This window comes from Magallana gigas, chromosome 2 (assembly GCF_963853765.1).
Source record: "Magallana gigas chromosome 2, xbMagGiga1.1, whole genome shotgun sequence".
Taxonomy (NCBI): Eukaryota; Metazoa; Mollusca; class Bivalvia; order Ostreida; family Ostreidae; genus Magallana; species Magallana gigas.
Window position 1 is genome coordinate 26,295,588 of NC_088854.1, and position 12,612 is coordinate 26,308,199.

At 32.8% G+C, this 12,612-nt stretch overlaps 1 protein-coding gene across 12 annotated transcripts; it reads left to right on the top strand.

Moving 5' to 3' along the window:
- The first annotated feature begins 1 nt into the window (after position 1).
- Positions 2 to 9,668, top strand: LOC105338746 (palmitoyltransferase ZDHHC15B). 12 transcript variants are annotated; one of them, XR_010710946.1, is made up of 14 exons: positions 165 to 300; positions 948 to 974; positions 1,116 to 1,210; positions 1,553 to 1,670; positions 1,962 to 2,031; positions 2,251 to 2,283; positions 2,601 to 2,721; positions 2,914 to 3,046; positions 3,745 to 3,871; positions 4,210 to 4,302; positions 5,635 to 5,741; positions 6,367 to 6,383; positions 7,106 to 7,155; positions 7,514 to 9,668. XR_010710946.1 is itself a non-coding variant. In XM_011443991.4 (13 exons), exons 1-12 carry the CDS (start codon positions 186 to 188, stop codon positions 6,492 to 6,494), a joined length of 1,092 nt encoding a protein of 363 aa, XP_011442293.3. In that variant the 5' UTR covers positions 2 to 185; the 3' UTR covers positions 6,495 to 6,509; positions 7,514 to 9,668. The 12 variants fall into 12 exon arrangements, 9 of the variants coding, with proteins under 9 accessions (XP_011442293.3, XP_065931959.1, XP_065931958.1 ...); XR_002200744.3 differs by lacking the exon at positions 6,367 to 6,383 and adding an exon at positions 6,442 to 6,509; XM_011443991.4 differs by lacking the exons at positions 6,367 to 6,383; positions 7,106 to 7,155 and adding an exon at positions 6,442 to 6,509 and having other exon boundaries at positions 2 to 300.
- The last annotated feature ends 2,944 nt before the right edge of the window (positions 9,669 to 12,612 follow it).

The window sequence follows — 12,612 nt, forward strand, 5'->3', positions numbered from 1 at the left end:
CAATACCTGAGGTATAAACGTGTAATAAACCAATCGATTCACTTTTAATCAAATTCTTTATATCGTCTCAAGGTAAATTTTTTGTGTATGTGCTTTACAGTGTGAGAAATGTCCTTGTTCGTGAGAACACACATATTGATGACGTAAAGCACAGTGATATCCGGAAGAAGATTATTTATGTAAAAATGGCACCCAGAGCACTGACAATTTGTTGTGATATTGTACGATGGATCCCTGTTGTATTTATTACAGCCATTATTGTATGGTCATACTACGCATATGTTGTCCAAATGTGTATCTGTAAGTATGCAAACAATTTTAAAATTTTGACATTTTTATACATCAATGGTCATTGGTAAATAACATAATAAAAAAGGCCGACAAAATGATATGTTGACAATATTATTGATTTTCTCCTAAGTTAAAGAGCTCATAGAAAACTAGAGTCATTACTGTATTTCAAAATCTATTGATTTATGAGGATAACTGGCATTCATTGCCGAATTCTAAGTTGTAAGAATCAATTATAGATATAAGGAGAACTTATTGAATAAGTTGATTTGCCTTATGTATTAGAGACATCTTATCCTTCCCTTCTTTCCCAATTTTTTGTGTTTTCCCTTAATACTCCACTGCCACAAACAAACTCATCAAAAAACCTTAAAACAGTGTAGAATGTGTCTTAATTATCCAAAATGTATAGCATGTAATGAACAAGTGCCAAATGAAAGAACTTATAATATTATATCAGTCACAAAATAAGGCCCAATTAATTTATGTTCAACCGCACTGGCCATTATATAAAAGAAATTTTCACCATTCTGGTTCATAATCGAGGCAAAATGTTACTTACTGTTGAAAACTTTCTTTCAAAGGATGTGCTGAGCATGAGCAGAAGCTCTTTATTAAATTAATGTTACTAATCAACTGTTTTGTTTTAATTTTAGTCACAGTGCCTAGTATAGCAGAGAAAGGTTTGTATTACCTTTTGTATCATTACATTTCACTTATATTTAGCATTTTGATACAGATGAACTATTAAAGCGTACAAAGTATTTTTAAGGCTTGACATTTTCCAAGCGTCTGTGTGAGTCAAAGTATATTTTTTATTTCAGTTATATATCTGTTGATCTACCATCCTATACTTGTCCTGTTTATGTGGTCGTATGGAAAAACAATATTTACTCCATGCGGGGCAGTCCCAAGACAGGTTTGTATTAAAATGATAAAATCTGAGGAAACAAATTCAAAATAAAATGTGTATTGTGAGAAACTTGGCAAGACATTAACTGAGTCATTGTCATTAGTCAAGCTCTGGGGCCATAAAACTTAAATCATGTTGTTTTTCATCTTAGTCTCGCTTTCTCACTATGGTACATTTTGATATATTTCTTATGTAGAAGTTGCTTTAAGTTTTGCATCTCAGGGGCTAGATGCCTCCAGTTAATATTTTTTGTACTCATCGTGCAGTTAGGATATTTGCAGTCCATATTAACAGTGTTACAAGAAGATTTTCTCCATTTGATGAAATGTAATAAAATTTTCTTTTCAGTTTTATTTGTCAAAATCAGATGTGGACAGAATGTCGAGGGAGAATGAGGAAGGACAGAAAGCAGTTTTAATCAATGCAGCCAAAGAGTTACCAGTCCTGAATAGGACACATTCGGGCAGTAAGTGCAAGTTATCAAACGAGTTAGTCATAAGATACTGGAAATTGTGGTAGACCATATATATTGTTTACCTGGACTAATATCTTGAGAGCAATTTGCTTTAGCATGATCAAGCTTCATTACACAAATGCATTACAGCAGTAGCAAAAAGGTCAATGGCTGGTCCTGTCTATATATAAGAATATTAGATTTTAGATTTTCTTGTAAGGGTATCAATATTCTTTTATGTCAGAGTAGTTATGAAGTCTTTGGTAAGAACTTGTAATATATACAAATGCTTTTCTGACTTAGGTCCAAGATACTGTGAAAAGTGTCGATGTATAAAGCCCGACCGATGCCATCATTGCTCAGTGTGTGGCCAGTAAGTAACTGTACTGAAGAAGTTTGCAAAATGCTTTCTATTCTTTGAAGAACAATCTCTTGTTATACAGACAATCAAGACGTGATCAAATTTATTACATCATTGGAAAGGAAATCTCTGCAAGTTATTGTGCACTTTGATTCTATTTAATGTAATATGCAATGAATCTTACTTTCTGTGTAATGTATACAACTTCAATTAATTTTTTTCCATTTATAGATGTGTACTCAAGATGGATCACCACTGTCCATGGTAAAAAAAAAAATTATTCAAATGTGTAATGGAAATCCAAAAGGAATAAAATTCCAATTTCATCATAGGCAGACTTTGTTAAAAGAATGGCATGAAAATTAAATTGTTAATATTGATTTCTATTATTGAAAAAGAGCAACAAAGAAGTTACATGAATTATGGGTATATAATATTATACTCAATTTTTATGCATGTTAATTTAAGGGTTTATATTTTCTTTGCGCAATAAATATAAGCGTGAAGACGTTGCTTACATGCATACAAAACATGTACATGTACCGGTTCTTGGTTTACAATACCTTTCTTTTTCTTTGCAGGGTCAATAACTGTGTAGGATTTTCCAACTACAAGTACTTTGTGCTGTTTTTGGGATATGGACTGCTGTACTGTACATATGTTTCAGCGACTAGTTTACAATATTTTATATTATTTTGGAAGGTGAACCATAACTATTCCATATGCATTATATATATTTCTACATTTCTGCAAATTGTTGAATGCATGATGATAAAGCCTGCAGATGCACTTGAAATTAAAAAATCTGCATCTCTCATGTAAATAAACTTCCTTTCAATGGTATTAACAGTGCTTTCAAGTTTTATAAACATATTTTGTTTCTTTTTGTTGCAGAGTGGAGTTTCCAAAGACATGGGTCATTTCCATATATTGTTTTTGTTCTTTGTTGCTGTGATGTTTGGAATAAGTCTTATATCTCTGTTTGGTTACCACTGCTATTTAACAGCTAGTAATAGATCGACTCTAGGTAAGAGATAACTGTAACATGCACCTATTAAATCAAATGTATGAGCACTACAAGGCTAAAATCATCTATTTTGTATTTACATGTATATTCACATAAAAAAAAACCCAAAGTATACTTTCATCCAAAATTTGTCTTTTTTGAATATGAATAGGGACAAACACTGTTTGATAAGATCATTACATGTAGTTCACACATGATGTGTGCATTATTTTATTCATTATGTGGATAATTATTATAAAGTGCTCAAACGTTAACTCTCATAGTAAATGATTGCTGAAATGATGTTGAATCTTTGAACTTGCAAGTACATAAGTAATTTCGGTCGGGCATGGTCAAATCCAATAAAGCCCTAAGGGCTTTATGATAGATTTGACCACGCTTCGACCGAAATTATCACCTCATAATATTCAAAAAATGATTCCTTATTACTTAGTTTTATATTATTTCCAATTTGTACACTTTAAAACAACATTATTTTAGAACCACTATCTTTTTTATGTACCACATGCTATGTATTACTACGCGGCGCAGCCAATACCGTTTTTCGATTATGCTATAAGACACACCCATTTTGTGTCACTCATGTTTTATGAAGTTATTGGGTTTTAGGGTCCAAAATTGATTCGCAATGTTATCACAGACAAGGACAGTTGAAAATGTAAATATTTATATATATGTGTCTCTAATTATTTTTTCAGAATCCTTCAGAGCTCCTATATTTCAGTCTGGTCCAGATAAAAATGGATTCAGTCTGGGAAAATTCAACAATTTTACAGAGGTGTTTGGTGTAGATAGGAAATTATGGTTTATACCAGTTTTTACAAGGTAATGCTTCTTCCTTTGAAATTTCAGCATTCCATAAAAATCTTGAACAAGGTTTGTTCATTAAAACCAAGAAAAGGTTAAAGAAATCTTGACAAATTTCTATACTTGTTCTAATTTACTGCTTGAGTTCAAATTCCAATCTTCTTCTTTCCAAAATATCTCTATGTCTGAGAATTGATGTCTTGAAAAAATAATGAAAGTTTGCACTGTAAAATGATGAATCTTTCACCATCCTTTTGTGATAAAGTATTTTCAGCTCTTGCATTTTGTATCATTTGAAATCTGACATGCACTTGAACATTTTGAGGAATGTCTGACTGTGTGTACTGTTCCTTCAGTGAGACTGATGGGGTGTCCTTTCCCACTCGAAACAATCTGCAGGCTAACAGTAACAATTCATACCAAACTATGGGGGAGACACCCGCTCCCAGGTTAGACCTCTTGCATGTCTAAAAGTGTTGGCTATTGTCACGTATACCAGAATTGTCTGTATTTCCACTGAAAAAAAAATATATACCGTATATATAACTGGCTTTATCCTGGGACAATCTCTCTTCTTATTTATTTCAAACTGTTTTTTTTCCTCTTATTTTTTATACATGTAACCTTGTTAATGAGCTATGTGAAATTGATGTTAGTATTTCTTGAGAAATGAAGAAAAAAAACATTTTTTGTTCTTTGTACATCTTTGTTTTATTAGACATTCCAAGGTTTTTCATTTGATTTCTTTGTAGAATGATTATTTTAGTTGTGTTAGTAGTAAATTTTTAGAGGCATGCTTTCAAATTTTTCTTAACTTTAACCTCACTACTACAGGTACTTGGATGTTTGTACTGTACATATGAACCACTATTGATTTTGAAGTCACGCATATTATAATGTTGCTCATGTAAGAAAATGATGAATGGTTTTATTGTGATAAAACTGAAAGTGATATTTACAATACAGAATCATCTTCAGATAGTCCAAAGATAATGTGATGCATGTTGGTTAAAAAAAATATCCAGTCATCAGTTGATTAAAAAATCTGTGGATAGAAAAAGTCATATGCCATCTCTTCATTTTGGTAGTTAAATAATTCAGCTGAAAAACAATGAAATTCAGAAATCAGAATTAAGTTGGCTTGTGATGGTTCTTCTCATAAAGATTGGTAGAGTCTAAAAATGGCCGAGACTATCCAGCCTTCTTAATTTTGGTATCTAAATGTATAGCCGTTTTTAAAGTTGTCTAGATTTTCTTTTTTCTTGAAAATAGATAACTAATCTTATGTATAACACCCTCTTCTTCTTTTCTCTCTCTTCTATTTTCCCATGTATTAGTTGTAACTTTATAAGAAGACAGTTACTGTTCTAGTGTGGAAGGGACACACCCAGCAGTGCTTGACCAATTGTTGTACAACTGTATCTAAACCAGTGTTACATATCTAACCCTTCAATGTTTGTTTCCCTTAATCAGTATCAATACCTACCATTAATGGAACATATTTTTTCCATTGTTGTGTGCATTAAAAGGTTTTTTCTAGCTGCAATAAAGTAACTTTTCTAATTTTTTTAATCAGACGTTTTCTTGAGAATGACATCAAAAAAGAAAGGAAGAGGGCTAGATTATTGTTATTTGCTATTATTTTCTCAACTAACGATTTATCTATAAGCCTATAGATTGAACTTAGTAAGGAGCTTTACTGACATGTGTTAAATTGATGGAAAGCATGCCTCTAACAACAATAACTTGTGGCTGAACCCGTGGTTGCTCTATGTTTACAGTGCTGGTGACGGTATAACGTATCCCACCAGGACGATAGATCTAGACTCGGACGGCCTCCTAGCCGACCGGCAGCGGTGGATGGAGGAGGGTGAATCAGACGGAGGAGGTGAGGAACAGTTTTGTTTTTCGTTTATTTACCATTAGCAGTTTTTCTACTGGCTGGTGTAATATTTGGCTAATACGATTTTAGCAAGAAAGATAAGTTTCTACTGTAATTTTCACAATGATGATATTGGTGATAGTGAATTAGGCCAGTTTTTTTCTTGAGAGCTTAAACATTTTTAAGGCTACAAATTATTCAACATTGATTGCCTAAATTACATGTACCAGCCAGCTAAAAAAAACTGCTCTGCAGTAGGTTATGAAGAGCTTTTAAATTATGTATCTTATGCTGTGAAATCATCATTTGTGACACACATTTGTTCCCTCACAAAATAACATCTCTAATACTAAATTAATGCTTGGCTGACTGAAAAGTGTCACTGAAGTTCAGTTCAAATTACCAAGTTTCACAATAGAATTTCTGAAATGATATTCAAGAATATAATTCTGCTACATGAAATACCAAATTTTTAAATGTTATAAAGAAAGTTAATAAAAAATAGTTTTATAAAGAAATGCAATTGTGGTATACATGTATAGCTATTTTAAATGCTATGTGTACTTCATAGAGCAGCTAGTGGCTGAAAAATTATAATTTTTGTTCTGTAATCGTTTTACTACACAAATAGATCAGACCTGTTAATATGTAAGTGATCCTCTTTGTAAAATTTGGTAACTGGATGGTGTAATCTGACTGGTTTTAGGTGCCCTGTTTTCTGGGTCAAGTCAACAACATCTAATTAATGACAAGGAGTGACCTTAATCATGGAAAGTAGGTTGTACAGTCACGTTCTTGCTCTTGCATGTGTAATCCGTTTAACCACAAGTACCGAGGTACATGTAACTTCATTTTGCATGTAAATGTAACGATGTTTAAACAACCAGCATTGAAACCACTTGGTAAATAGTGTAACAATGTTTAGTGCACTAGAGAGTATAGTCCATGTGGAGTAATGAATATACATTTTGACAAAGCAACAGAAAACAAGATTCATTTCCAATAGATTATATGAGTAAGCATGCCTTTTGCATTAACAAGATAGTAGCATGCCTTTTGCATTTAATTTTGTTAAGCATGTGTTCTTAAAAGATGCAACCCTCATGCTTTCTTAAGCATGTATATTAGTTAGATTTCTGAGTTTAATAAATTCCAGGAAAAACCTCTGACCCTCAATAATTAAAATGTCCTAACATTGTCACTGCTATATCCTTTTAATTACGGTACACGTCTTTGGTTATTCTATTTCGAACCAATATTAAATTAGATATGTCTGCATGTGCATGTTATAAAGCCAAATTATGTAATATAACAAGATCCTAGTGTACACATACATTTGTATTATACGCATGAATTCTATATTTGAATAGGAAACAAGATCAAGATTTAGACTCAATGTACTCTGCAATCTTATTGAAAGGTGTGTCACATACTACTGCTACTTCCTCCCTTTTTTGTTTTTTGCTCTTACACAATTGAAAATAAAACTGAAGTATTGTTGCTACATGTATATTACAATACATGTACCTCATTCACAACTCCATCATTATGATTCTGTTATATGGCCTTAATTCATATACATGGAGCTAAATGTCATTATTTGTTATTTCCATGTTCATTTGAATGGTATTAAATATTTTCTTTGAATAAAAAAAGCAAAGATTCTGATTTATTTTATCCATAAAAATTTTCACCAGTAAATTAGTCTGCCAATGCAGAATATTTTTCAGTGTACCATGTATTTTATTAACAATTGAAGTTGTCTCTCTTTACTTTAGAGAAACCAAGAGGTTATGGAACTCATGAGAATGGTGGATTCAACATGGCTTGACCATTGACCAACAAGCATGCATAATGAAGAGCTATACAGTATTGTGAGATAGTCAACAATGACCAATCGATGCCTATCATTCCCAAGTGTTGCCCCAACATTTCGGATCATTAGGGTGTTGTGATTATCAAGTTTCTTCAAGACTTCTCCTTTATTTCATCAAAACAATTTCCCTCTAATGTTTTGAATGACTAACAACAACAACATTTTTTTTTCTATAAGATAAGTATGCATCAAATGCATGTGCAGCACATGTACAAGTAGTGATAGTGTAGTAGGATGCACTGTTGATTTATGAGGACTTTCTGTGATGTTTTTTGCTTTCTACTTAAAAATCAATTTGAAATTAATAGATATTGAAATTTAAATAAGGATGTATGTGTGTATGTATAATATATGTACACCATTAGATATCAATGTGCTGTTCAGTTGGTTGTTAAATGATGGTATGAACAAAAAATATTGCACATACAAGCCATATTGCTTCTGTTGTTATAAACAGGTACATGAATTGACCTGCAAGAATGTAATCCATACATGCTCTGTATGTAAAAGTAAATTTAAGATCATCTTTAATTAAAAGAATGTTTGTTTGCCCCTTACATCTCAGTATGTGAATTTTTTTTAAAAGTGTGAAAAATATGATCTTTGACCATTTAATTTATTAAAAAATAGACCTGCAAACAGCTGTATTTAGAAAAGAAAACCACGTTCAGAATATGCATTAAAAATCTAAGCTTCATGTTAATGCTACATGTTCTCATTTTAATACTGTGGTTTCATTAATTTTTGTGGGTATCAATTTTTGTGGATTTTCTGAAAACCACCATTTCAAGGATACGTAATTTCATGGCCAATGATCCTATCAATACAAAATGTTAGTTGATATTGAACTTCAATGAACATTTAATTTCGTGGATCAACTTTACAACGAAATCCACAAAAATTTGTATTCAACAAATATTGATGAAACCACAGTAGATTGTCAAGAGATGACAGCAAATTTTTTTTAGATTAGTGGCCCAATATAGTTATTATGCATTTGTATTTACCATTTCTTCCTGTACTTTGAACTCAGGTTTTTGTTGAATGTCTTTCTATTTTTATGACACTTTATTTAGCCATTAGAGTCTTCTTATAAATTTTCTCTCTAATTCCGAGACCCAATTTTGCGGGACTAAAAATTTACATGATTATGTCTGAAAAAAAAATCTTTAAAACCAAAGACTGATACAAGAATTTTCTACTTTGTATGTTGCAAGTGTGATTTAGGTTTTGTTTTGACATCCATATTTAGTTATGAATATATGATACAGGCAAATATCAAAAATATAAACATTGTTATTAATCAGAACTTGGGGTAGAATTTCTATGTGGTTAACAAAAATTTTTAAAACTGATAAGGAAATTTTAAAAAATTGAAAGCAATATTTAGGAAAACACATAAGTATGAAGCTAAAAGTGGTACGAAACAGTAGATTACTACATGTATGTACATGTATACAGAAATTGATTCAACTTTAGTTTTCAAAGTTCATATTTAAAAAGGGAGATTGTGAAAATACAAATGTAATGTTAATTATTAATGTTTAAAAATTTTTTGTGATATTAACAAGAATATTGACCATAACTTTGGTGCAATTTATTTATGATGTAAATTGTCTCTGTGTTTTGAAAGTGTGTATAAAAATGTGAAAAAAATGTTTTGTGTACAATGAACTGTACATAGTGTTGATACCTTTTTTTTTTTTAAAAAGACAATTAGGATTTTTCTACCCATGTTGCTGCTATTCCTGTATATGTTATGTGTAAAATATTTTTCCAGTTTATCTGTAAAAAAAAAAATTCTTTTATCAGTTGCATATAATATGATAGATCTTTCTTTATTGTATCATAGAATAGATTTGTTATATGCACTCTGATCTGATGGGTACTTTTTTCCATATTCCACACCTATATAAACACCAATTTTCATTCACATGCATTTATCTACAGGGTTTACAGACATACATTTAAATGTACTTGACATTGATGCTTTAATGAAGATATCCAATAGAGTATTTATTCTTTAATTGTATGAAAAATAAATGTTTGGAAAAATCTGCATTTCTTTTTCATTATCCCAGAAACTAATAGAGACAAATGAACCTTAATTGATATAAATGATGGGTAGATTAAAGAAAAATTGCCAAAAACATGAAGACTTGGAGTTAAAAGTAACATCCTCTGATCCACTACTAGTATGTACAAGTATAAGTTTGTCCATCCATTGTATGCAGAGTTATAATTCTATAGGCAAGTTTTGTATTTCTATTTTTTTCGTTGTTACATTGCAATACTCTGGCTTTGAAGGAGCAGAAATCATAGGACCCTAGTTTATTAAAGAACATTAGGATGAAAAGCATTATAGAGGACTTTTCTTATGTACATGTACCTTAACCTCTGATAAAAAAAATCAATTCCAAGACCATTGCACATCCCCTGTGCAAAAAGGCAGATAGGTCCAAAGGGAGAAAAAAATACAGTCTGGACAAGGATTTTAATTAGAGGTCTTCTATGACCTTGACATTAGACATAGAAACTTGCTTCAAAGTAAATGCACCTCCCACACATGTACCTACAAGCAGTCTATTGATAGTCAGAATATAAGATTAGTTCAAAGAGAGAAATAATATGGACCAAAACCAGATTTTAATGCAATGAACCTTCACCTTTGACCTAGTAACTTAGTTCCAGGTCATTTGAACAGCCTATACTGGCCCAGCCGCCACCAACTTTCCTCCTCAAATCAATACTCAGCCTCAATTCTGAGATTTGACCTCAAATTTGAATTAAGTTGTGGACTGAGTTGAGTGACTTGAATAGTTGGGTGACAATGGGGCCAAGAAAGCACTCTTTGTTTGACGTGTCAGCCAGAATGGAGTCGAGGGGAGAGATATGGTCTGAAAAATGGGACCTTGACCTTTGGCTATGAAACTTAAGGGTCACAGCACACTTTACCCATAAGGACTGTTGATGCATGAAATATGAGCCAGATTGGACAAGAAGAGAGAAAATATGCTTTATATAGGCAAGTGATGTTAAATGGACAGGAGGATGGACAAACGGTGCTCACTACAGGGTGCCCACAGAGTAGGGCCGGCAAATCATGGGAAAAGGCTTTGGCCAAACTCTTTCTGATATACATGAAAACATCAGCATCTCTTAGAAGTTTCCATTATTAACAAGAGGCCCAGGGGCCACATCGCTCACCTGAGCAACAATTGCCTTAACAGTATCAAAACATCTTGACAACTAAGTACAGTAGATCTTGCTAAAAAAAAAATGAAAATCTGCCAATTTTTATCCACCTTTTTTTTTTTGGTAAATACCAAGCCCCTTTTGTTGTTGTACCTGTAAGAAGATTTTTCTCTATTCCTATATACCCCCCCCCCCCCCCCATTTCGTGGCCCCACTTTTCTCTAGGGAATCATGGTTTCATCAAACTTAAATCTGCATAACCTGTGCTTTTACACTAAGTACCGATACTGAGTTTTGGACCGAAAACTTTCCCGGAATATTTTTAAAGATTTTCTCTATCTATTCCTATGTAAAAACTCAAACTGCCATCATGGCCTCACCCTACCACTAGGGACTGTGATTTTGCAAACTTGAATTTACACTACCCGAGGATGCCTCTACACAAGTTTAAGCTTTTCTGGCCAAATAGTCTTTAAAAAGAAGATTTTTAAAGATTTTTTCTATATATTCCTATGCAAAAATTCATCCTCCATTGTGACCTTACCCTACTCCTGGACTATTAGTTGAACAAACTTGAATCTATACGATCTGGGGATGCTTCCACTCAAATTTGGGCTTTCCTGGCCTAATAGTTTTGAGAAGAAGATTTTCTCTATATATAAAAATTTATCCCCCATTGTGGCCCTGCCCTACCCCCAAGGACCATGATTTGAACAAACTCGAATCTACATATCTGAGGATGGTTACCCGCCAATTTGAGGTTTCTTGGCCTAATAGTTTTTAAAAGAAATTTTTTAAAAGATTTTCTCTGTATATTCCTGTATAAAAATTGATCCCCCAACTGTGGCCCCACCCTAACCCCCGGGGACCATGATTTGAACAACCTTGAATCTACACTACCTGAGGATGCTTCCGTTTTAATTTTAGCTTTTCTGGCCTGGTAGTTTTTAAGAAGAAGATTTTTAAAGATTTTTCTCTATATATTCCTATGTAAAAAATAATCCCCCTCTTGGTGCCCCTCCCTACCCCCGGGGACCATGATTTGAACAAACTTGAATCTACACTACCTGAGGATGCCTCTACTCAAGTTTAAGCTTTTCAGGCCGAATAGTTTTTGAGAAGAAGATTTTTGAAAAATACCAACACATTTTCAATAACTCTCAATTATCTCCCCTTTAAAGAGAGCTAGTGGTGCTTTGTGCCAAATTTGGTTGAAATCTGCCCAGTGGTTCTTGAGAAGAAGATGAATGTGAAAAGTTTTTAACAACGACGACAATAACGACAGACAACTGACAAATTGGGATCAGAAAAGCTCACTTGAGCCTTTGGCTCAGGTGAGCTTAAAATGTTACTGCCATGTACATGGACAGGGCAGAGACATTTAGCTGTACCTTTAAGTATTTTTACTTTTTAATAAAACTGTAGTAGTGGTACAAAGTAAAACGGGTCAGGGAGAACCCTGCCTCTTGAGTAGCCCTATCATTGATCCAGGGTCGTGGTTTGACGTCAGGAGAAAATTTACATTTTGTAGCATTGGAGCCAAAACTGATCTTTTCTTTCTCCAAAAAGTGCATACTCCTTTGCCTTTTTACCTCCCTCTTTTGATATAACAAATAAAATTAAATGATTCTATATCATTTATTATCTGCATATTTCGTGTCCAACTGATTTACTCAGTCTAGTTTTTTGACAAACTATAAAAAAAGAGGCCCAGGAGCCACATTACTCACCTGAGCCACATCAAGTAACAAAAAGATGTGCCATTTTCAGGTGAGCTAAAAATATTTCAATGTCTTTTCCACAATT